We start from the raw sequence: 26,567 nt of genomic DNA on the forward strand, positions 1-26,567 counted from the left end.
AATCTGATCATTAAACCAGATTAACCTATTTTGTGTCTCTGGATTTAACTTTACACATAAAAATTTTTAGTCTTTTTAAAACTTTCTTATAGATGTTTTAAGAGAACAGAGGTATAATTTATTTTTTCTGTTTTTGAGGGAACTATGAAATCTGATGACGACCCCCCTGCTATTCCACCAAGACAACCTCCTCCTCCAAAGGTAAAACCCAGAGTTCCTGCTCCTACTGGTCCATTTGATGGGCCTCTTCATAGTCCACCTCCACCGCCGCCGAGAGATCCTCTTCCTGATACCCCTCCACCGGTTCCACTTCGGCCTCCAGAACACTTTATAAACTGTCCATTTACTCTTCAGCCACCTCCACTGGGACACCTTCACAGAGATCCAGACTGGTTTAGAGACGTTAGTACGTGTCCAAATTCTCCGAACACTCCTCCTAGCACACCCTCTCCAAGGGTACCTCGCCGATGCTATGTGCTCAGTTCTAGTCAAAATAATCTTGCTCATCCTCAAGCTCCCCCTGTTCCACCAAGGCAGAATTCAAGCCCTCATCTACCAAAACTGCCACCAAAGACTTACAAACGGGAGCTTTCACACCCCCCAATGTATAGACTGCCTTTGTTAGAAAATGCAGAAACTCCTCAATGACCCTAGCCATATGTAGTCATTGACACTGGAATGGTATTTGTAAAGTTTCTTTTTTTTTAATTTATTCAAAAAAGGCATAGTATTTTAGTACTTTTTAAAAATAATGCTCTTACAAAAATGCTACTGATCAAATAAGCTTTTCAGAATTGGAAAAATAAAAATACAGAAGTCATTTACCATTATCCTCAGGTGATCAGTAGCATTGCCTTGTCTTGGATCCTCAGTGCTGCCAAAAGGCCAGTATATGGAATTTATATTTGCACTGTAGACTCTGCTAAAATATGGTTTAAAGTGAAATTGATTGCACTGAAAGGGGATAGTGCATTTGTGGAATTTTTCAAATTTGAGTAACAGATGACTATTTAAAGCAGTGAATTTACATACATATAGGGGGTGTGTGGTGATACTGATTTTTAAGCCTCTTTGACCATCTTTTAGTTTTTACATCTAGATTTTACCGAAAATTGTGAATAACACCCACTATTCTGCAATGCCATGTCTTAAATGCCAGAATTTGCTGCTGAAGACAAAAGTGAAAAATAGAATGAAAATAATAGAATGCACTGTGTTTATTATTTTGTCAAAATGTAAAGACTACCTAACTCAGTCATAGAGGGAAAAAGGGCATATATCTTGTACAGATGTGCCTTTTTGTTTTTGCAGACTATGGTGTCTTTAGCTAACGAGTTGCCTATTGTTTTGGAAAACAAAGTTAATATGCCATATATGTACAGTTTTGTTTATATTGTATATTTTAAAATAATGCTAATAACCTATATAAATTTATGTGACTCAAGGCCTATAATACAATCTGCTACTTTACTAATTCATAAATCCGGAGGATATTCTTATGGCACAGGAACCAACTGCATTGCCTTCAAAACCAAGTAACTTTCTCTATAAATCTCGTGTTAACTAAAATTTTTTAAAGTATTTTTTTAGATTGGTAATATTTAAACCAGCAGTTAAAGCTTTATTAAACTTTTTAATCAGAGAAGTGATTAAAACTTTTATTTGCCATTTGTACTCCTCTGTTCAAAGTGATGAAAAAGCGTGTTTTGCTGTTAGTGCTAGCAGCAGTTGTAAAGTAGCCAAAAGCCACGTTGTTTATTTACTGGTCTGTGGCCTTTTACTGTGCTTTGTATCAGAGTTCCTAACAAGATTAATAAATCACCCCAGTCTTAATTTTTAAAAAACTTTTAAAATGTGTTTTCATTATAAGGAACAAGGGGGTAAGACTGTCGACTTCTGTACAAGTAATATATACACATTATTTCCAGTTATTTTGTGCAATTTAAATTCCATAATCCCAAAGAATTTAAGTGATGTACACTTTAGAGGGGAGAGGGGAAAATGTCTTCACCGTTAAACGCAATCACAAGCTTTCTGCAACCGTTTTATGCATTTTAGATGAAAATTTAGGAGCCTGTTAGGAACTCGAGATAAGCAGACTATAGCCACCCTTGGTAGTATCTTGGAAGCTGCCTTGATTTAAAGCCAGTAGTTAAGAAAAAACAAAAACTGTGTGAATCAGTCTCCAGCCAGGTAAAAACGCTCAGGTTGGCGTCGTCTGGAAAAGTGATAAACTGCCCGTTCGTTAAGCCACGCTTGTAATTTAGGGGAGAATGAGTCGGTTTCGCGCGTAGGGGTGCCTCGGCCAACCAGTCGGGCCACGCTGGGCCTCGGCCAACCCCTCGGCCCACGTCGGGCCGCTGCCTTCCGGGCGTTGTGCCTTCGCGCACGCGCCGTAGCCCCAACGCCGCCACCGGGAAGCGCCGGGGCCCTGGAAAGGCGGGGCCCGGAATAGTGCGCGTGAATGTGACGTCGCTCCGTGCGACGCCTCTTGTTGCCGGGCAGCGATGGCGGCTTCTCTGGAGTCCTCTGGGGAGGATCCACTGCGGAACTTTGTGCGAGTTTTGGAGAAGCGAGATGGCACGGTGTTACGACTGCAGCAGTATGGCTCCGGCGGCGTGGGTTGCGTTGTTTGGGACGCTGCCATTGTTCTTTCTAAATACCTGGAAACGCCCGGATTTTCCGGCGATGGGGCCCACGCGCTGAGCCAGCGGTCGGTGCTAGAGCTGGGCTCAGGCACCGGGGCTGTGGGGCTCATGGCCGCTACCCTCGGGTAAGAGCTGGCGGGAGGGTACGCCGCTTTGTTCAGGAAACCCCGTTTACTGGCTTCCCACTCTTGTGCCTACACCTAAATCAACGTTATTTTATAGGGCAGATGTCATAGTCACCGATCTTGAGGAATTGCAAGACTTGCTGAAGATGAATATTAATATGAACAAGCATCTTGTCACTGGTTCTGTTCAAGCCAAGGTACTGAAATGGTTTGTATGGCCTTTCAGCTTGTTTTAAGATAACAATTTGTAGTTTGCTTTAAATTGCGTTTCACTGAAAGCATGATTAATACGAATGGAGATTTCTGGGTCTTTTTATTAAACAAGACTATTTTAAATTAGTAAAGCAACAGTTTAAAATATGTGGTTGACGTTTTTAAGGGGGGAAGAATTAGAAGACTTTCCTTCTCCGCCAGACTATATACTGATGGCTGACTGCATATACTACGAAGAAGTGAGTATTTTATGAGTGGATTCTCTTCCTTTAGAAGACTTAAACTGTATTTCGAGGATTCTGGAGCACGCATTACTTAGCATTTTAACATCTCTGAATGCAGGATATTTGTTCCATAGTTGATGAACAAAGAGAAAATAAAGGTCACCAGAAAGTACCAAATGTACTCATGATTAACATAGAAGTCCCTGAAGCTTATTGAGAAAAGTGTTATGTGCATTTTAGGAGAGGCTTCCGTAAAATTCTTAAAGGATTTTTTCTTCTGGATCGCCTGTAAAAGACTTCGATTTCTTTTTTTTTTTTTAAGTTAGCTGTAAGTTGCATCCTAAAGGATTCATTGTTTGGGGGCAAGATTTATTATATTTATAGAATATTTTTTTCTTTTAGAATATTTGTTTGTATAGTGTTGTAAACATCAATCATTTTTTCACAATAGTGAACATTGGACCTGTTTTTGTAAGTAAATTGTCGGTTGTTTAAATCCTGTTAGATTAAGCTTACATTTTTACCCATGGGTACTTCAAAATGCAATCACTTGAATCCATTCTCTGGAAGCTGAAATTAATACAATGGTTGATTAGTTAAGAGTTTACCAATCATTAGTTACAGAGCTGTAACTATGTTCACTGGGTTGGATTGATTCAAAGATGTGTGAATTGTAAGGGAGTTATAATTATCTCCTCTGCCTCCCTTACCCCCTTTTATAGTAAACATATGTGTTTTTAAAAGTCATTAACAAAAATCATTCCTTTTTGAACAGTCTTTGGAGCCACTGTTGAAAACCCTAAAAGATCTCAGTGGGTCTGAGACTTGTATTATATGTTGTTATGAACAGCGAACAATGGGAAAAAATCCAGAAATCGAGAAAAAATATTTTGAGGTGAGTGACTCATGGGGTCGCAGAGAGTCGGACACGACTGAGCAACTGAACTGAACTGAACTGAACTCTATTAGATCTACCTTTGTAGGGATTACCCTTCAGAGAGGCTATGTGTGACTTTGTGTTCCAGTATCTTGTGGTAATTTTGAGTAGGGAAAACATTCTGCTTGTATGAACCCAAGGAGAGAATTCTTCACAACACACCATTCTAACAACTGCCAGCCTCCCCTGCCCCAGTACCCCCATTCTGATCCTTTATTTTTCTTTTCTGACTTGTAGATCTAGTATTTGTAAAGCCACGTAAAATAATAATGTGACACCCTTGTCTTTCCTGAGAAAGTTTTCAGTGTTTATCAGACAAGTTGCTGGCTTTTAGGAACATATTAATGATGTATATATTTTTTGGAGAATACATCATAGAAACATGATATGTGATTCGTTTTCATTTCAGTATTTTCCATTGTATTTTTATGGTAGCTTTGGCCAGTGTATCCTACCTATTTTGAAGTTGTTCTTTTTTTTTTTTTTCTTTTGCAAGAATTAATGACCCACAGGAAGCTGCAGAAATAGTATTTAGAATCCCATTTGTCTTTCACCGGTCTTCCTCCGGTGGTCACCCAAATGCTTCTTATGGGTAAAGATCCATCATATTACAAGTGGTTCCTCTTAAGGAAACATCTTTATGGCTCTTCAGTTTTATCTTCTGAAAGGGTAAAGTGACTCTTCATCACTCTGCCTCAGATATATGGTGAAATGGTTTTTTACTTTTATGTTTTTCTTGACTGTGAAGAACTTTAATGAACTTTTGAAATAATGTATACTTGAAAATTTGATATCATTAATCAGTTTTCAGTTAAAACATATCAAATGCATATATATCAAATGCTTAGCTCAACTTTTCATATACTCCTCCCAGTCAGTATTCCAAAGGTAACCACCATTCTGATTTCTGTCAGCAATGGATAGTTCATATTATTGAATTTGAATTGCCTCTTTTTTCAATTTATAGCTCCTTCAACTAGACTTTGACTTTGAAAGAATTCCTTTGGAAAAACATGATGAAGAATATCGAAGTGAAGATATTCACATTTTATACATCAGAAAGAAAAAATCGGTAAATACATGTTTGCCTTATCATCCTCTGAAGTGATTTCACTAGCTGGACACTGTCTCTGAGCTCGAGTATGATGTGATATTAATTTTCATGTGGGGAAATGGCTCTAATGGTTAACAGGACTAGGGCACTAATGCTCAGTGTTAAGATTGCCTAACTTACTGGGCCTCAGGTGTTTTCTCTAAAATAAGGCAGACTTTTTTGTAAAGGTCATTTTTAGCTGTAAATTATATAGCTTTATAATTGGGCATTATCTCAGACAAGTAACTTAGCTATTTATAAATTTCTGTTATCTCTTAGAGGTTTTTAAATGCCAGTTCTGACCCTTGTGAACTCTCTCCAATCATTCCAAGTTTTTTTTTTTTTACTAGTCAAACTATAACATGCTTTTATTTATTGGTCTGTCCCGAAAAAGAAAAATGCACTCAATTAAATAGAATTTTTATGTTCCCCTTTTAGGTTGCTTCCTTTACCCATTATAATACAGTGCCTAGTATTTGAATGTGTAGATGGGAAGAATTGTGTCCCATCCACCTTTGTACCCCAGCACCTTGTGTGTCTGTGACTGGTATAATGCAAAAACAAGATCACTTCTATGAATTGAGGGTGCTAACTTGATTTAGTTCCATTTGTTTCTATTATCTTTCCTTTGGATTTGTGGTGAAGTTTTTTGATTTATGTGCATTCTAGCCAAAAGCAGATAATGTGCATTTTTTGGAATCAGGACTAGGTGTTGGAACTACACAGAAAGAAGAGCAGTGGGATTAGTAATTCAGATCAACTATTATGTGGCATGGTTCTAGAGATAAAACAATGAATTAAAAATGTTTTATGCCTTAAAGGATCCAGTTTTAGCCAAAGCTGTTGTATAGTTTTAAAAGTAGGTTTGGTTTTTTTTTAGGCTTAAAAATTTTGTGTTTCCTAAATATAAAGGCTTTTTTGTGGGGGGGGGGGGGTGGGAAGAGTCATTTTTCTTTAACTTGATATAATTTATATACAATAAAGTTTTACACTTAAGCCATTTTTAGTATATTTACCTAATTGGACAGCCATCACCACGTTTTAATTTTAAACATTTTCATTACCCCAAAAAGGAAAGCCATACCTTTTAGCAGTTACGCCTTATTCCTTCCTTCCCAAGCACCTAGCAACTACCAGTCTGTATCTCTGTGGATTTGCCTATTCTGAACATTCCATACAGATGGAGTCACACGTGATGTGTGCTGCTTATATCTGACTTACTTCATTCAGCAGTGTTTTCAAGGGTGCATCCATGTTGCAGCATGCATCAGCACTTCACTTCTTTTTACACTTGAATAGTAGTCCTTTGTATGGATATGCCACACCTTATCCACGGATTCATCCGTTGATGAGCATTTCAGTTGTTTCCACTTTGGGCTCTAATGAATAATCCTGTTGTGAATATTCATGTGAAACTATTGTGTGGCATGTTTCCTAATTTCTTGAGTGTGTGTATACCCATAGTGGAATTGCTAGGGCACACAGGAACTCTGTTTAGCTTTTTGAGGACTTGCCAAACTATTCCAAAGCTGCTATATCATTTTCCTTTCTCACCAGCACTGTCTGCATTTTCCAGTTTCTCCATATCCTCCCTAACATTTATTGTTGTTAATCTTTTTTATTGTAGTCATCTCAGTAGGTATGAAGTGGTAATCGCATTGTGGTTTTTATTTCCCTAATGACTAATGATGTTGAGTATCATTTTTGTGTACTTATTGGCCTTTTTACATGTTTGTAGAAATCCTTTGCCTATTTTAAAATTGAGTTGTCTTCACCGTTGAGTTGTAAACATTCTTTATATATCCTGGATACCAGACTCATACCAGATTTATGACTTCCAAATATTTTCTTCCCATTCTGTGGGTTGTCCTTTTCTTTCCTTGACAGTATGTCCTTTGAAACACAGAGGTTTTTAATTTTGATGATGTCTAGTGTATCTGTTCTTTCTTTGGTTGTTTGTACTTAGGCATTAACAGAGACCATCTCCAAGCATTATACATAGCTATTCATTTGAATTGCATTTAGCTGTCAGTAGGCATAATACCTAGTATTAAATACCCAGTAAATATTTAATATATAATAAGAAATCAGTCTTTTAAGGTTTCCATTTTTTTTCTTATAGAAATTCCCATCATGAAATCTTTAGTCATCTTACCTAAGCCTCTAACAACGTGGGTAAGCTAATAACGTGAATGAAGCATGTGAATACAGCATGGAAGATTGTGTTCACAGATTTTTTCAGCATGTCTTTAGGGATCCGATCTATAGACAACCACCACCGGCTGCCTGCAATATGAAAAATGACTTGACTGACTGCCTACCTGCCAATGGGCCTGAAATCCAACTTAGTTTACTTTTAGCTCCACATCAAATTCTGCTTAAAAGAAACATTGTGGCAGTCACTCCTCCAATAAAAATAGGTACTGAGGTTAGCCTAAAGTCTGCCAAAAATAATGAAGTAGCATGGTTGGTTTGGCCTGTTTTCAGGAAAATAGAGGTAAGTTGATCCAGTTTCTAAAGAGAGGTATCAGTTACTCTTTAATAATGTTTAAATTCAGATCAGTAAATTTTAATTTGTCATCAAGATAAATTTAAGAGAGGGTTTTAACATTTACAAATGGGTTTTATTGTATCTTCCACTTCATTGTTTTTCAGACAACTTTAATATTTGTGTTCTTTTACTTGAAAAAAAAAAAACGAAAAGACTTTTGTGACCAAAGTTCTGTGCTTTTTCTTCACCATACAGTATAATTTACCCTGTGAATTATATAATAAATTATACTGTGGTCGGTTAATAAAGATGAAAATAAGAAGTCAGAGTGCAAGGGAAAGATATCTGTAAAAAAATTTTATTTGAGAATGGAGTGAGAATAAAAGGCCCAGCTTCAGGCTCATGAATTTATGTGGCTCGTGCACTTTTCCTCATGTGTAGCTTCCAGGAAAATGTGGCTAAATCACTGTGATAACTATTGTTTATATGAAACAGAAAGCTATTTAAATAACTACAAGTGTAGTTCTGTGTACATTTACCAAATGATTTTTTTTCTGTGTGGTGTCTGTTTTATGTTATGATAATCATCTGTTCGCAGACTGATCTGTCAGGACTTCCCAGTCACACTGGTTCCAAAGCGTAATAGTAACCAGATGGAATGCTGGTACTTAACAGGCATTGGTGCTAGGTGGCACATTTTATGTGTTAAAATAAACATTGTTTTTGAGATCCTGTGACTTTGAGAATGTTTCAGAAATAGCTTTAGAGAAAATAAATGTTTAAAGCAGGTGACTGCTTTCCAGAAAGAGCAAAAGCAGCCCTAGAGAAATTAAAGATTAACATCAAGAGAAAATTTTTTTCCTTCAGGCTTTCTTCAGTCTTTAACTTTTGTTCTGCTGTTTGTTTGTTTTCCCAAACTGCTTTTAGCATTTCATTAATCAGCTTACTAAGCAGGTAGTATAACCTAAGTGCATGATAGTTTTCAAGTTACAGATAATACCAGGTATTTTATTAATGAAGTCTTAGAACAAATGATCACTTTCTGGCTTGTTTCATAACATTATAAAGCTTGTAGAAATGAGTTTATTAACAGTGACCAGCCCTAGTAGGCCACTCCAATTCCTCAGGTCCCTTTCACCCTCCTCCTCTTAAGACTGTACTCCTAAAATACAGTAGCTGTGGGTGTTCAGCTGAAGTCCTTCTTGACATTCCAGTAATGGAAGCCCAGCTCCTTTACTTCTGACAGGGGACCTTACACCAGAACTTCCTGGAGGGGTTGGGATGAGATCAGCCTCTTGGCAGCTTTGCCAGAATCACCCCCTTGCTTGTGTGCACTTCTTCTTTCATGTCCTATTTCCACTCCCTTTCTTTCTAATCACCTTAATAAGTCAAGGAAATGGCAACCCACTCCAATATTCTTACCTGGAAAATCCCATGGATAGAGGAGCCTGGCGGGTTACAGTCCACAGGTCACAAGAGTCAGACATGACTTAGAGACTAAACCACCATCATACATTCATTACCATCTGTTTCTGGGGAACTGATCTAAGGTACTGACTGCGGGATTAAGTACTTTGTAACAGAAAGTGAAATGAGATTGTTTTCTTATTCTGGAATAAGGCCAAAGCAGAGTTTAAAAGGTACCAATCAAAAAACAAAGATCATGGCATCTGGCCCCATCACTTCATGGCAAATAGATGGGGAAACAGTGGAAACAGTGTCAGACTTTATTTTTTGGGCTCCAGAATCACTGCGGATGCTGATTGCAGCCATGAAATTAAAAGACGCTTACTCCTTGGAAAGTTATGACCAACCTAGATAGTATATTAAAAAGCAGAGACATTACTTTGCCAACAAAGGTCTGTCTAGTCAAGGCTATGGTTTTTCCCATGGTCATGTATGGATGTGAGAGTTGGACTGTGAAGAAAGCTGATCGCCAAAGAATTGATGCTTTTGAACTGTGGTGCTGGAGAAGACTCTTGAGAGTCCCTTGTACTGCCAGGAGATCCAACCAGTCCATTCTAAAGGAGATCGATCCTGGGTGTTCATTGGAAGGACTGATGCTAAAGCTGAAACTCCAATACTTTGGCTACCTCATGCGAAGAGTTGACTCACTGGAAAACACTCTGATGCTGGGAAGGATTGGGGGCAGGACGAGAAGGGGACGACAGAATGAGATGGCTGGATGGCATCACCGACTCGATGGACATGAGTTTGAGTGAACTCCAGGAGTTGGTGATGGACAGGGAGGCCTGGTGTGCTGTGATTCATGGGGTCGCAAAGAGTCGGTCACGACTGAGCAACTGAACTGAACTGAATCCCCATGTTCTAAGATCAGAGAATCATAGTGATTAGTAAGCACTGCCGGGCTTCCTGAGGGTTGCCAGATGATGTATAAGTTCTGTCACTAACTACCATCCACACACAGCTGGGGAGACCTGGGAAAGGCCTTCTTTTGGAGGAAGTGCAATGTTGAGGAAAGGGATTTAGTCCTTTGAGATCTCATGAGAGAGGGAACAGAGCATATCTGTACTCGGAAGCCACAGGAGAGAGACCCGGGGAGGAATTCAAGATCCAGGATGCCTCCAAGAAGTGTAGACTAGCATTTTCCTACCTGGTTGGATTTGTCTTTATCCTGCAGATGAATACATCTGTTTAATTCCAGAGCATGGGAATTTTGGAGAGGTGGTATGGAGACTGTCAGGCAGAGAGGCGTTAAAGATGGATCTTAGGCAGTTGAGAGTTGATATGTGAGCTGAAGGCTTTAGGACTTCTGCAGCAACACGGGGTGATTAAAAGACAGGTGCAGCAGACGAGTGAGGTGTGATGCCATTAGCTGGGGGTTAGCCAGAATATAGACAACGCTCAAATCTCAAGGGACTACTAGGGCCCGGAGGAGCCGCTCAGGAATTAGCCCAAGTGGGTCTTGCCACTGTGCACAATGAAACCTATAAGCCACTTCCCACAGTGCGGCCAGTTAGCCACACACCCCACCCAGCCACCCAGTAAGGCGCTGCTTCTCAGACAGCAAACAAAACTATGTTTAGTCTCCATCCCAGTCCAATTAAACCAGGGTTTAATTTGTTAAAGTGCCCTGGATGGTTTTAATGTTTAGCCTAGATTGAGAATTGCTGCAATGAAGAAGCCTCTTCTAGCAGCTACTTCCCAAGAAGAGATCAAAGAAAAGGAAAGAGATACATAAAAACAAATCATGATTAGAACTGTACTGTAAAGGGAGGAAAGAGCTTTGAATCTGATGTGGAATTTTCTATGAAATAGGACATTTTCAAATAAACAGGGCTGAGTTTTAGGAACTAAATATGTGAAAATTTAGAAGTTTAGCCAAGAAGGTAAAGGTGATGCTCCTCAAGAGTAAAGGGGAGGGACTTCCCTGAAGGTCCAGTGGTTAAGACTCCACTTCCGCTGCAGGGGAACTTAAGATCTCACACGCAGCACAGGGTAGCCACCCCAAAAAAAGGGCGGGGGGAGGATTCAAGAGCTAGGTAAAGAAAAGTATTACAGATGTAGCGTCCAATGACTTGTTTGCTCCCTGTATGGACTATAACTTTCAAGGTCTTTAAGGTTACATAGTTTTAAATCTTAACCTGCTACAGTTCATAACCTAGGGTCCATGGGTCATGTTTGGTGAATTTGGGAGTAAAGTTAGGTTATTAAGAAGTATTAAAAATTTTGGCCACCTCATGCGAAGAGTTGACTCACTGGTAAAGACTCTGATGCTGGGAAGGATTGGGGGCCAGAGGAGAAGGGGACGACAGAGAATGAGATGGCTGGATGGCATCACCGACTCAATGGACGTGAGTTTGAACTCCAGGAGTTGGTGATGGACAGGGAGGCCTGGCGTGCTGTGATTCATGGGGTCGCAAAGAGTCGGTCACGACTGAGCAACTGAACTGAACAATCCAGAATGATTTTTAGTGGAACTTTTTACACAGTGTGACTAGTTTCCTTGTTAAATGATGTCAATTCAGAGTACAGACAACTGTTTATTTAAAGAAAATTGTGAACGTGTTAGTTTCTCAGTCGTGTCTGACTCTGACCCCATGGACTGTAGCCCCCAGGCTCCTTGGTAGTCCCTGGTGGTCCAGTGGTTAAGACTCTGAGCTTCCGATGGAGGGGGCGTGGGTTCAATCCCTAGTTGGGGAACTAAGATCCCACATGCTGCATGTCCAATAAATAAATAAAACATTTTTTTTTAAAGTGTGGATCATAGAAATATGACTGTTATTCCTTAGGTTCCCTGTAGATGGCGTTGCTTGACTTGGTCTTTAAACAGTTTATAGACAGGAAGTTGTTAAAATAGAATGTTTTAAATGGATTCACACTTGTATTTTGAAAGTGAAGTACATTAGATTTTAAAGAATAAACCTACCTGTTACGAGTTGCCTTCAGAATATAATGTGGTTGTCTTAGTTTGTTTGGGTTGGTATCACAAAATACCATAGTGTAGATAACTTACAAATGACAGAAATTTATTTCTCAGTTCTGGGAGGCTGCACAGTCCAAGATCAAGATGTCCATAGGCAGCTGTCCTCACAGGGCGGAAGGGACAAGGCACTCCCTGGGGTCTCTTTTACTGGGCACAAATCCCATTTATAGAGAGCTTCACCCTCATGACCTGTTCACCTCCCAAATGCCCCACTTCCAAATACTGTCACACTGGAGGAATAAATTTCAGTATATGAATGGGTGGGGAGGGGGGTGGTGTAAGCATCCAGACCATAACAGTAGTGTAAGTGAAGTAGGGTTTTTTTTCCATGTAAATCTGTATTTATCTTCCGTTTATTGCATTTTGATAAGCCTTTTGTAGTTTTGAATGTTCATATAGCTACATAAATTGCAATTCATAAATCATTTCTCTGTTGGTATTTTCTATGAGAGATATTTCAAAGGCTAAATTAGTTCAAGTTCTAAAAATGAAATTCACCTTGAAAGTACTTTTTATATAATGCATGATTTTACATCTGAGGTACTTGAAGCTTCTAATTAATTTTAATTAGTTTTCAAACCAGTATGCCTTCTTCACTAGAGTAATAAGTAGCTTTTACATCAAAAGACTGAAGCTCTGTCTTTGGTTGTATCACAGTTCTGTAAGCTTAGGCTGCCTGTCTGACTTTCAGTTTTAATTTTTCCTCAAGGAACATCAGGATTTGAAAGAGTTTTTGATTCAGTGATAATAAACATTTTAAAAATATAATATTTAGTTTTCATAACATAAAGATCTTCAAGCCACGTTTGAATTAGAAAAAGTTTGTGGCAACAAAATTTTACTGAAAATTGATCAAATAATGGGAATCTTAAGTTTTCACTTTAAATGATTTGGGTTAGGAAAACAAATTCTGAAATCATTTTCACCAGTTAGGTAAAAGCTGTTACGTATTTGGGGGTCTATTGTGAGATACATCTTATGTAATTCATTATTAATAGCAAATAGTTTTCAAAGAATAGATTTTAAAATATGTTAGAACAGGTTATCTCTATGATGATTGTTTTCTCATGACCATCCTGGAAACTATTAGCTCACAAGCCTTGAAACCAGATTTAGTTCAGTTCAGTTCAGTCGCTCAGTTGTGTCCGACTCTTTGCGACCCCATGAATCACAGCACGCCAGGCCTCCCTGTCCATCACCAACTCCCGGAGTTCACTCAGACTCATGTCCTTCAAGTCAGTGATGCCATCCAGCCATCTCATTCTCTGTCATCCCCTTCTCCCACCCCCAGTCCCCAGATTATCTGGATTTAAACCTCAGTTCCTTCATTTACTTAGCTGTATGACTCTATGTGCCTCAGTTACCTCCTATATGAGGCAAAACCATGATGGATTGCCTCATAGTTTGACATAGGGATTAAGTCAGTTTAACACATAAAATACTCAGCATACAGTAAGCCTTCAATAAATGCGGTTATAGCAGGCTTGGAATTACTTTACGTGAGGGTCCTGGGGAAATGTAATAATGCAAGTCTGTGTTGCGGTGTGAAATCTGGGCATCTTTTTGAGAGTATCGGGCTTCTGAACATCACTACCTCATCACGGTGGGAATGGCTCCTGGGTGAGAGGAGTCTGAGAACAGTGTTCCACAGTAAGTTGAACAGGTAAGCAATTTTAGAAGAAGAAAATTGGTGAAAGGAAAACCTTTGTTTGCTGTTCATTTTTACGGTTTTAAAGCTAAGTGCCATGAGCATTGAGAGGCCAACAAAAACAGAGGAGATCCTCATTTCCAAATACCAGAGCTTGAGCTTGTTGGCTGAAGCTCCAGGATCCCACCATCCTGAACCTTACCCAATTCTTCCCTCTGTGGTTCTTCTCTATGTTAAACTGAGACCAGATGAGTGGCACCAGGTCATTTTTCTGAAGTCTGGGGCTTGATGTATCTGCATTAATTACTGTCAGAGTTCAGATGTGTTCATTCTAAAAGAACAAGGTGACTATAAAATACTCTGTAGCTCTTGCCTCCTGGATAAACCATTTTTTACCCTGTGATCAGTATATATGATGAGAATCAGGAGCTTCATTTAACTTCAGGCTGATTCTGTCTGTACCAGCAGACGAGAATGAGAGTCAGAACCGTGAACTGTGTCCACTTCTCCATCAGCCAGTGCTTAACTGCATTATATTAAACTTTCAAGCCTTTTTTGTTTGCAGTTGATGGAAAAGATTATTATGAATACTAGATAGCTGGTCTTAATTTTTAGAAATGTCTATTAGCTATGACACACTAACTTACTTTGATGAAGGGTAAATTCACACTTTTTACTATTCACAAGGTTAGAAACAATGAGGTTTCTTCTTTGCAAAACAAAGTTAAGGCTTTTGAAAGCTGTTCTAGATGCCGTCCTTAGGGGGTTAAATGTTAAGTACTTAACAGATTTCCTTCATGTCATTAGCTCTCATGAATCATCACTGGCAGTCTGTTAAAACCCTTGACAGGTCAGTGCTTTTAAACACTCTTGAGTAATTTTTTAAAAGTTAACTTTTATTCTAAGTTGTTGTCTATTGAAGTCCAAGCATTTAATAGTCTGAGGTCCAGATTCATTTGTTGGCTCATCAGTGCTTTGATAAATCATTGCTGGAGTTATTGTGTATATAGTACAAGCAATCCCATGTATCTCCATTCAGTACCTGACCTTGTTTAGGAATGTGTCCTGAAAAACTGGCTTGTACTGCGAGCACAGTACAGTTGCATATTGGGGTACGACAAATATAAATAGCATGTTTTATCCAAAGCTAAGATGAGAAGCTTGATATTTTCATTCCAAATGAGTGTAAAGAATAATCTCATGGCATGTAATGGACATTTGAACATACACCTGGCTTCTTGAAACTTAAAAACAGGAAAAACAAGTTTCACACTCCCACAAATAATAAATGTTTAACCAGAGAATGCCTTTGGGTTTCGGTGACATTTATGAACATAGGTACAATGTACTTTTAAAATAGCTATCTATCGTCTTTCTAAATCTTGTCACAGGATTGTTTTTTATTCTGTCGTTCAGAACTCTCTCTTCACTCTCTGGCATATCTCTGACACCCACATTCAGTCTGTTCCTCTCTGTCTGAAGTAAGTGTCTGGTTGTTAACCTGAGATTCCAAGGAAGAGAGGGGTGGAGGTTCAGTGTGGCCAGTAGGAACGAAAGTCCAAATTAGCTCCAAAGACAACCCTAGGTCTGTTCTAAATCCACTCACCTTCCCTTTTTGTGCCCAAGCTTATACATTCTGTTTTCTCCTAAGGAAAAATGGCTCACTTGACTACCACCTAATTTAGCTGTATGTCCTTGGGCGAGTTAAATTCTCCGAATGCTAGTGTCCGTCTCTGTAAAGTGAGAGTGACATGTACCTGATAGCACAGTGGTGATGGTTAGACTACATAATACATGTAGACAAGGGTAGGGAAGAAGGCGTCACTCCAGCATAAGCCTCAGCTATCTGCTCTGAGGGTTCAGACTGGTAAATTCTTGCAAACTAGAGAGAAGTCATCCTATGGAAACAACACAGCTTGGTCCAAAAAAACACAAAACCTTTTATTGTCAAAAAGGTGGGATGCCCAGTGTAGCAGCCTGTCTGTCATTTACTTTTACTTCCACCCTGACTTCTTCACTTTCTCTTTAGGCTCCACCTTCATCACAGGGAGGGAGTAAGAAGTCACAGGGAGACCTTGCAGTTCTCTTGTTTCCACCCACAAGCCGATTGTAGATTCCCCCTCTCTGGCCCCCTGCCCCTGCCCCTTCTCAGCCCTGGCGTCCCCTCTTCAGCTGCCTTCAGTGTGTCCCGCCTTCCTCCTATTTCTGCTGTCGCCTGAGCCCGGGCCTCACTGCCTCTAATCTGTGCCCCTGTAACGTCTCCCACTTCTAGCATCTCTATACTCACCTGTGCAAATGGTGGTGCCAGTGTACTCTCCTGACGGGGAGTTCCAGACTGTTGAGCATCCTACTCAAAAACCTCCCCAGAGACTGCAGGTGGGGTAGAAAGTCCCACATCAGGTATTCAGTACCCTCTTCGGTGTATCTCCTTTTGCTTCGTTCTTGCTATCTTCTCAGAATGGACTTCTCTTGGATATGTACACAGTGTGCTTCGTTGCTTCTGTCTTTGCTCATGATCTTTTCCATCAGCCTTCTCCCAGCTGACTGGTGAAGACCAGATCTCTTAAGAACTGACCCTCTGCCTGCCCCATGACCAAGCCCAGCCAAATAGCCTCACTCCCTCCCCCCGCCCACCACAGTTAAAGGATGGGTATCACATGACCCATGCAAACCCCACAGAGCCCTCCTGGATAAGAGGCACTTCCTCTTTTCCAGGGTAGCTAATGAATGCTAAGGATAAAAATAAAACTCCAGTTTCCCCCAAATAAAAATCAACACAGACAAGAGCAGAATCTAGATGCAGAGAGAGAAATCAGAAGACTGTCCTGATTATTCGGTTTGAGCCTCTGAAGCCAGCTCTACCACCTAGGCTCCCAGTTAACCTAGTTAACTTTGTTCTGGTGGTTTGAGGTTGGGTTTCTCATCCCTGCCGTGGAGCAGGTCCTAACTAGACCCTTCAAACTTTTCTGCCTTTCACAAACTCTACCCCTATCTTACAGTCTTTCCCAACCAGTACTTTTCCCAAGAAGTAATCTGCTTTATAAGTCTTCATTTTGTGCATAATTCCAGCCAAATCATCTTAGCGATTGATTTACAGACTTCCTAGAATAGTGTCAGTTGTTGATCATACTGCGGGTGATCAGTATCTTAACCTATCAAACTATAAAAGTAAACATCATAAAACTACTCAGCAAAAGTGAAGAAATAAAAACCCATTGTGGGAGTGGTTTCCTGTGTTACCAAAGAGCATACCCACCACCTTTGCATCCAGAAAATATTCAAGCTTCCCCCTCTCCATCCCCATCATGGACTTGTTATTTAGCACTGAGAGAATGAATTGCTTCAGAGAGTGAGTGGGTCTGGGTAGGGCTGACTATGAAAAGTGGAGGGAGAATTACAGCAGGTATTAGGTGAGGTCCAGCTGAACTGAAGGTCTGGAGAGCAAGACTAGGCACAGAGGGTGTCAGCTAAGAAAGGCTGGAAAACTTCCGTGAGCTACAGAAAAAGCCTGCATGCATTGTGAAGTTTTCATTTTTTTACTTTGTTTCAATTCCCTTTTGTTCCACAGCTTTCATGAAAGTCTGACACCTGGGTCTAGCTTCTATGTGGTGGCAGAAAGTGAAGAGTGTAAGTTTTAAAAACTACCTTACCAATCTGTTTGGAATAACATTATATGAGTATAAATTCTGGGAGGAAGAGAGAGCCCCAGAGGGTCCCAGCACTGCAGGGGCCGCTGAGAGTGATGCAAAATAAAACCTCCCCTTCCCAGTATATGCCAGAGGATGGCTTTGGAACGGAGGCGGAGCTGACCCTTGGGTTACAGATATTACGTGCAGTAAATATTTTACTGAACTTTAAATGTAATTGTCATGAATAGTCAAGGTATTTGGAAAGATTGAAGTGAACCTAATATTTTTTTAATATCACCAGATTTGAAACTGTCACTAGAATTTATATTCATATCATGTTATTCCAAATAGATTGGTAAGGTTAAAATTAATTGTGATTTCTTGTATGAGATACCCGAGGGCCTTATTTTACAACTATATGGCGTCTTGAAACCAAGTCAAGAAAAAAAAATCTAACCATGAATTTTAAGTTTCCAGAACGATCCCTGACTTTCACAAGGACTAATTTATGAAAGACGAGACAACCATTCACAGTAGAGGCCTGGGTTAGTTTTAAAGGCAGCTTTGATTGACAGGTGATTGGCTGCAGTGGTAGGAGAATTGAATTCCCAAAGAATAGGAAACCAGATTAGATGTTGGTGTTGTGTGTGGATGGGCTCAAGACTGTCAGATTTGATGTAAGTTCTACTTTATGTGATCATACTTAATGTGATCAGGGCTAACATCAGACCCAAGCTAATAGCTAATATTGCCACTTCGCCATTCAGAGCCTTGCTTTAGATAAAAGATCTGTGCTCAGGCCTGCGAAATGTGAGTAGAGAGCAGAGGGTATGATAATGTGTGTGTTTGGAGGAGGGTGGGGATGGGGTTGTCATTAATTGATAAAAGACTGGAGGCTTTATTTTTCTTACCAGTGTCTCTTAACTTGCCGGGTAGCCTAGAAAAAATGACCATTATTCTTCAACAAAAAGAATGGCATTGTTTGCTGTCCTTCCACGAGGACCCTGGCAGGGAGAGTGGGCTTCTGTTAAGAGCCCAGGACTCTGGCCTCCTCAGCCTCCCCTGGGGATAAAGTAGCTCCAGCCGGCAAATCTCTCCAGAAATACTTCTCCAAGCACAAGAGAGTTCCCACGACTCTCTGGACTCAACTGTGAGTTCCCAGGCATCTAGCTGTCATCTTTCCAAACACTCAATGCCAGGTATTGACTGTGATTAGGACAGTGGCCATGCTGATGCCCCTCAGGTCACCCTGTCCTCCTGATAAAAGATATGCCTCGGCAGCATTTGATGGAGATTTCCTGGCTTGACGAGCCAGAGGGTGAAGGCTGACCTCCTGCCTGTGCTGACTAGCTGTGAGTCCTCTGGCAGGTCCCTCAGTCAGATGGGGATGGGGATGGTGGTAGTGACACTTGTTTTGCCCACCCACAGAGTCCTTAGGATGCTCAGACAGGAAAATGGATGTGAGAGCCCAGTGTCAGCTTGAAAGCTGGATGGAGATACGAGTTACTGCGCTTGGTGCTGACATCCGACAAAAGGCTGGATGATTCTTCCCCTTCCCAGCCAAGTATGTGCCATTCAAAACTAAACAGAGGGTATCTGCTTCATCTCTAATGAGCAGGGGGCCTTAGCCAAAGGTCCGCAGAAGGAGGAGGGACAGACTGTGGCTCAGTGCCCCTTGGTCTCCTCAGTCTTTCTTCCTTTTGGGCTCTAGTTGACCTTGGCCCAGATCTTATCAATTGTACCCTCACTCTTGTCACAGAAGAGAGACAGTCACCATCTCTCATTTGTGTTCAGTGGGCCAGGCTTATGGCAGGTGCTGGGGACACCCATGGGTTGTGAGTTGCTCGCTTTCATGGAAAGGATGCGGCTCCTAAAAGGAGTGAGCACGCTAGGACAGGGCCCAAGACATGCTGAGCATTTTACAAATGTGTCTTTATCTTCTTGTTACACTTACTGTGGGAGCAAAGGCGATTAGGTTATGTGTTTTTCTTGATTCCTCAACCTGTCAAATGAAAGGCCTCCTCAACTCAGCATGGTCTTATTTCCTTGTTCTTGAAAGAATCCAGGGTAGCAGGTCTGCCCAGGCAAGGCTGTAAACACTGCTTGGCCTGTAGGGCTCCGAGGTCTGGTTTAATGCCGCCCAGCCATGGGAAATCTGCCGTTTGGGTCCCCAGAGCTGGTCTATGCCCAGATTCCGTGCGTCCTCCACTGCCTTCCTCCCGCCAGGGACACCGTCCTTCCCAACCGGAATATCCCCCATCCTTATGATGCGCCTTCATTCTCTGTGCCCCCTGCTGTGGCATAATGGTCACAGCGCTTGCCACTCACCATGGTTTCACTGACTCGCACCCACGGAAGCCCTGGGCGGACACACAAGGGTGTCATCTCCCCGTGCTTCTGTTTTAAAGATTCTCTAATGTTCGTTTCCAGTTTTGCTCTAGTAACTGTTCTTCCATGTTTCTACCTGTCTCCCTGACTCTTCCGCCTCCTCCTTAAAGTCAAGAACAGAGTCTTTGCACCCTGCATGATCCTTGCACATCCCCCTTGAGGAATATTCTGTTCCCCAGTAATTAACCCAACCAACTTTTCTTGAGTGCCTGTTGAGGCTTGTGGTAGGTCCTGGAGGGAATACAAAAATGAAATATGACTGAAAAGTGAGGCAACAGAGTGGAGAAAGTGAAAGCAGTAGCTTACTTCATAGAGTTTAGTTGAAAGAAAGCTTGTACTAAAGGATGGAAGAAGAGAGATTTTGGCTGAAGATAAAGGGACATTGCAGGGGGTCGGGTGCAGAGGAGCCCAGAGTAGAGGACTGAGATCCAGAGGCAGAGCCAGAGCAGGTCAACTGATTCTGGAAGGAAGAGGGTCATCTCTTAGAGGACTGCCAGGAAGAAGGGAGGGAGAGCAGAGGGAAGGAAGGAAAAAAACAGAGGGAGAGGGAGGAAGATGGAGCTAAATGTGGACATGGATGTTGGGGGAAAGGGCTTCCCAGATGGCTCTAGTGGTAAAGAACCTGCCTGCCAGTGCAGAAGATGTAAGTGGTTCGGGTTTGATCCCTGGGTTGGGAAGATCCCCTGATGGAGGGAATGGCAACCCACTCCAGTATTCTTGCCTGGAGAATCCCAAGGATAGAGGAGCCTTGCAGGCTACAGTCCATGGGGTCGCAAAGAGTCAGACACAACTGAAGCAACTTAGCACACACACTTGCACCTAGGGGGAGAGGGGTTCATCACCAATATCCTGGGTTTTCACTGTTAGCTGAATGAAAGAGGGGGCTTGGGCCTCGACGTGGGGAAGCTTAAGCTGCTAAAGGGTTCACTGGTGGGGAGACTAGCAAGTAGCAACTGTGACACAGAAACTGCCCATGTGGCCTGACGGGGAGACCTGGAGAAAGGGGGAAAAAAAATGCAGCTTTGGGAAATAGGAGTTATCTCTAGGTTCACCCTTCTCTCTCTCCCCAACCCATCCCCTGAACCAGGAGGCTCCCGGGGGAGCACTCTGCTGAACTGACCTACTTCAGATTTGGAGGTTCCCCCACAGCTTCCTCCCTCAGAACACCTCTTCCTGGCCTCCTGTCAGCCCCCTGCTGCCCTTGTTTCCATAGTCATCATGGCTTTCGGTGCTTTTCTTTCTCAGGGAACAGTGTGATACTCTTGGGGGTGGGGAGGTCCCGTTAGATACTGGTTCATACAGGTTTCCATCAGCTCTGGACCAATATGCCCAATTGTTGATTCTCAGAGAGACGACTGAGCAAGTATCATTTCACCATATGGCCAACTTGTCAGGTTTACCGAAATAACCAGTTTACTGAAAGCTTGTTTCAAAGAGTCTCTCTGTATGAATATATTCATGCATATATTTCCTCAAATATAGTCAGTGAATGTATTCTTCATGCATAGTCAGTGATTCTGAAGATGTCCAGTAAGTAGGAATTTATTTTAATGTAAATATAGTTAATAAATATATGTTTGTTTTGGGCTAAATTGTGTACCTTGAGAGCTCACACGTTGGAGTCCTGGCTTGCAGTACCTCAGAAGGTGACTGTATTTGGAGATAGACCTTTAAAGAGGTAATTAAGCTGAAATGAGGCCATTAGTGTACTGCATGCTAAGTCGCATCAATCGTGTCCAACTCTTTGCAACCATCTGGACTGTAGCCCACCATGCTCCTCTGTCCACGGGATTCTCCAGGCGAGAATACTGGAGCGGGTTGCCATGCCCTCCAGGGAACCTTCCTGACCCAGAGATCAAATACATCTCCTGTGTTGGCAGGCAGGTTCTTTACCGCTAGCACCACCAGGGAAGGCCCATTAGGGTGGACCATAACCAAATATGACTGGTTTCCTTGCAAGAAGAGGCGATTAGGACACAGATGTATAACGAGGGAAGATGTGAAGACAGGGAGGAGGCTACCATCAGCAAGCCAAGAAGAGAGGCCTCAAAAGAAACCAACCCTGCTGGCACCTTGATCTTGGACCTCTAGCCTCCACTACTGTGAGAATATAAGTTTCTGTTGTTTTAGCTAGTCTCTGGGACTTTGTTATGGCAGCCTGAGCAGACTTAACACAATAATCTCATAGCTGTATTTTTAAATATGGGAAGTATTTCATTAGTATTTTAAGGAATGTTTGATTTGCCGAAAGGTTTGAGTTAACAGAGTGAATTAGACTTCTCATAAATATATTTAAGAAGAAAATATTTGTAACATATTAAAAGTCTTAACATATAAGAAAAACAAAAAAAAATTGTTCAAATTCATTGACTTCTCAGGAAGAACATTTCTTGAAACAAGATTTTAGTGTGGCAGAGTGGACTTTGATGTCCAGTGAACCTGGCTCCTTTTGGCTTGTGCCCATCAGCCATCCTCTGTGCACGGGGACTGGCAGTACGGGACCCAGTGGTCTGGAGTGGAAATCTTGTTGCACTCTGAGCGCACACCAGACACTGTGCTAGATGCCTCCCCTGTGCTAGAATGTGATCCCCTGAATTCTCACACCAGGATTGGGAGACATACAGGTATCCCACCCTACATACAAGAATGTCAGGACTTGAATAGTTAAATACCTCCCCCCAGTCACAGAGCTAATCATTAGGGAGAACATTCCCTAAGTTCTGATATAGATCTAGGTATAAGTCCCAGCTCTGCTGCGTCCCATCTGTGTGACCTAAGGCAAGTACCTTAACTCCTCTATACTTTAGTCTCTTCATTTGTAAAATGGGGTCAGTACTACTGTTTCCCACATAGGTTGTTGGATGGAGTAAATGAGGTAATATATGTACGTGGCACAGAACCTGGCACATACAATGTCCTCAAGTGTTAGCTGCTACAGTGAGTTTAGGAAATACAATAAATGTAACACCAGACATTATACAGTAGTGTTTACAAAGCGCTTTCAGGTTTTCAGGCAAGGAAATCAAGCCTAAGAGAGGCTGAGGGACTCATTCGGACACCCCCCAAATCTTTATTCTATTTAGGCCTTCACCTGATTGGTGAAGTCCACCTGTATAAGGGAGGACAATCTGTTTTACTGAAAGTTCACCAATTTAAATGTTAACCTTGACCAAAAAGCCAGGCTTCAACAGTATGTGAACCATGAACTTCCAGATGTTCAAGCTGGTTTTAGAAAAGGCAGAGGAATCAGAGATCATATTACCAACATGTGCTGGATCATCGAAAAAGCAAGAGAGTTCCAGAGAAATATCTATTTCTGCTTTATTGACTATGCCAAAGCCTTTGACTGTGTGGATCACAATAAACTGTGGAAAATTCTGAAAGAGATGGGAATACCAGACCACCTGACCTGCCTCTTGAGAAACCTGTATGCAGGTCAGGAGCAACAGTCAGAACTGGACATGGAACAATAGACTGGTTCCAAATAGGAAAAGGAGTGCGTCAAGGCTGTATATTGTCACCATGCCTATTTAACTTACATGCAGAGTACATCATGAGGAACGCTGGGCTGGAAGAAGCACAAGCTGGAATCAAGATTGCTGGGAGAAATATCAATAACCTCAGATATGCAGATGAGACCACCCTTATGGCAGAAAGTGAAGAACTCAAAAGCCTCTTGATGAAAGTGAAAGAGGAGCATGAAAAAGTTGGCTTAAAGCTCAGCACTGAGAAAACGAAGATCATGGCATCCAGTCCCATCACTTCAATGCAAATAGATGGGAAAACAGTGGAAACAGTGTCAGACTTTATTTTTGGTGGCTCCAAAATCACTGCAGATGGTGATTGCAGCCATGAAATTGAAAGACACTTACTCCTTGGAAGGAAAGTTATGACCAACCTAGACAGCATATTAAAAAGCAGAGACATTACTTTGCCAACCAAGGTCCGTCTAGTCAAGGCTATGGTTTTTCCAGTAGTCATGTATGGATGTGAGAGTTGGACTGTAGAGAAAGCTGAGCGCCGAAGAAGTGATGCTTTTGAACTGTGGTGCTGGAGAAGACTCTTGAGAGTCCCTTGGACTGCAAGGAGATCCAACCAGTCCATCCTAAAGGAGATCAGTCCTGGGTGTTCATTGGAAGGGTTGATGTTGAAGCTGAAACTCCAATACTTTGGCCACCTGATGCGAAAAGTTGACTCATTGGAAAAGACCCTGATGCTGGGAAAGATTGAGGGCAGGAGGAGAAGGGGACGACAGAGGATGAGATGGTTGGATGGCATCACCGACTCAATGGACATGGGTTTTGGTTTTGGTAGACTCCGACAGTCGGTGATGGACAGGGAGGCCTGGTGTGCTGCAGTTCATGGTGTTGCAAAGAGTCAGACACGACTGAGCAACTGAACCGAACTCGACCAAAAACACCCTTGCAGAAACATCCAGAATATTTGATGAGTAATCTAGGCTCCGTGGCCCAGCCAAGTTGACACATAAAATTAACCTCACAGTGTCTTTGCTCAGAAAAAACAAGGATGTGCTGAGAGATCTTATGCATAGCATTCACCCTTAGGCCTACTCCCCAACTGCCCTGAATAAGGTTAAGTCTTTGAGCCCAACTCTCCCATCCTTTCTCCTCCAAAAGAAAAATGCTATAGTAAAAACAATTTACTTAGTTTCATTTTCAGACTAGTCACTTGTATCAGGCAGGTAAAGTTATTAGTGAACACTTTTTATCATTTCTTTTGATATGGCTGTGAATGTTTTGATTATATATTAAATATAAGCTTGCATGCAACTTAATGAACAGAGGGAATGTGTTTATAATCCCTTCTTTAATTATGGTACTCATTTAAGTTTAGCTTAAGCATTGCTGTTTTTTAAAATCAGTTTTATTGTGGTATAAAAATCTTCAAAAACAGATTTTTAGAACAGTCTATATTTATGTAGTTCAGTTCAGTCACTCAGTTGTGTCTGACTCTTTGCGACCCCATGAATCACAGCACGCCAGGCCTTCCTGTCCATCACCAACTCCCGGAGTTCACTCAAACTCATGTCCACAGAGTCGGTGATGCCATCCAGCCACCTCATTCTCTGTCGTCCCCTTCTCCTCCTGTCCCCAATCCCTCCCATCATCAGAGTCTTTTCCAGTGAGTCAACTCATCGCATGAGGTGGCCAAAGTATTGGAGTTTCAGCTTTAGCACCAGTCCTTCCAATGAATACCCAGGATTGATCTCCTTTAGATGGACTGATTGGATCTCCTTGCAGTCCAAGGGACTCTCAAGAGTCTTCTCCAGCACCACGGTTCAAAAGCATCAATTCTTCAGTGTTCAGCTTTCTTTATAGTCCAACTCTCACATCCATACATGACCACTGGAAAAACCATAGCCTTGACTAGACGGACCTTGGTTGGCAAAGTAATGTCTCTGCTTTTTAATATACTATCTAGGTTTGTCATAACTTTCCTTCCAAGGAGTAAGAGTCTTCTAATTTCATGGCTGTAATCGATATTATCAAATGGAAAGCTAAAGACTACTTCATAAACTGAGGTATGACCGTCTTGCATATCAAGGAAAGGACACACCTTGAAGACTGGTCTTTAGCGCAGGGCCAAAACTCAGCCTCTTAAGCATAAGGCAACAGCTTTGCGGCTGTGTTAAGATGATTATAGTTATGAGATAAGCTGGCTGCGGTCAGTAAGTAGAAGTTCTCATCTAGTAAACAGTGCAGATTATACTACTACAGGAGTACTCAGCTATGCAGATACCTGAAGCAGGCTGAAGGAAGGACTCTAATAAAACCTAACCCCTTAGGTTTTTTAAATAAGATTTTTAAATATCATTCATTTACATGCATCTAATTTGATCCTTGCACATTGCCCCATGCTGCAGTAGGGCCAGACATCATTCTTCCCATTGAGACTCAGGAGAGCTCCTAGCTTGTACGGTGGCAGAGTGGCAGGGAACAGGCCAGACCAGATGGGCTTTCTTCAGCAGCATGATCAGTCCAGCATCTTTGCTGGGTGCCTGGGACACACAGCCAGGGTAGAGGGGTGGGTGGAGGAGAGTGGACAAAACACAAGTCGTGGCTGGTCTTGCTAACTGGCCGTCCTCAAAAATCACTGGTGTCTGTTCAAAATGGCATTTCCTATTTTGATTTTGAGATTTGGCATCATATTAATATAACTGGGCAGGCCTGCACAGAACTGGTAAAGGCAGCAGAAAAAAAAGGAATGAACACTTGAACATGATTTACAGACTCCTGCCTTGAACACTAGGGAAAAAAAAAGCCTCCCAGCCTGGAGGGATAAAAGAGGAGGGTGAGGGAAGGAGCGCCGCTGGTGACAGGTTTTCTCCCGAGAGGAGGGAATCACACCCTCAGAGCTGTGAAAAATGAATCATGTCTTTCCTATCAAGACTTCGCGCAGATTTTCTGGGAAACGTCATTGAAGATACACTAGAGATGACTGTCCTTTTCAGTAGTGTAGCAGTTTCTGGAGGGAACAGTGTGAATCAATTTGGGGGATCAAAATGCAAATTAAATGAAGATTAAAGGTGTGTTATACGGCTTTTGTGGGCTGTGTTTACTTTTCTGGAGTCCAGCACTTCTGCCTAATTGAAAGAGACAATGTCACATTTGGTTGCAAAAGTATTAACGGGGTGATGACTTTGGTCCCACCTTTCACATTAGGATCAGGGTCTTCTCTTCAAAAGAGTAGAAAAGAGCATCTA

The 26,567-nt window shown here is 41.6% G+C and overlaps 2 protein-coding genes across 2 annotated transcripts in view; both read left to right on the forward strand.

Moving 5' to 3' along the window:
- Positions 1–1,844, forward strand: part of SOS2 (SOS Ras/Rho guanine nucleotide exchange factor 2) — a 103,277-nt gene extending 101,433 nt beyond the window's left edge. The window contains exon 23 of the mRNA XM_055436064.2: positions 139–1,844. Within this exon, the coding sequence (XP_055292039.1) occupies positions 139–648 (510 nt within the window). The 3' untranslated portion in view covers positions 649–1,844. The remainder of the gene's footprint in view (positions 1–138) is intronic.
- Positions 1,845–1,986: 142 nt separating this feature from the next.
- On the forward strand, positions 1,987–7,698 carry VCPKMT (valosin containing protein lysine methyltransferase). Its single transcript, XM_055436068.2, has 6 exons — positions 1,987–2,773; positions 2,871–2,981; positions 3,153–3,225; positions 3,986–4,105; positions 5,115–5,219; positions 7,363–7,698. Exons 1-6 carry the CDS (start codon positions 2,508–2,510, stop codon positions 7,375–7,377), a joined length of 690 nt encoding a protein of 229 aa, XP_055292043.1. The 5' UTR covers positions 1,987–2,507; the 3' UTR covers positions 7,378–7,698.
- Positions 7,699–26,567: the final 18,869 nt, after the last annotated feature.

Source organism: Moschus berezovskii, chromosome 9, assembly GCF_049115385.1.
Source record: "Moschus berezovskii isolate FMDL1 chromosome 9, NW_MosBer_1.0, whole genome shotgun sequence".
NCBI classification, from domain to species: Eukaryota; Metazoa; Chordata; class Mammalia; order Artiodactyla; family Moschidae; genus Moschus; species Moschus berezovskii.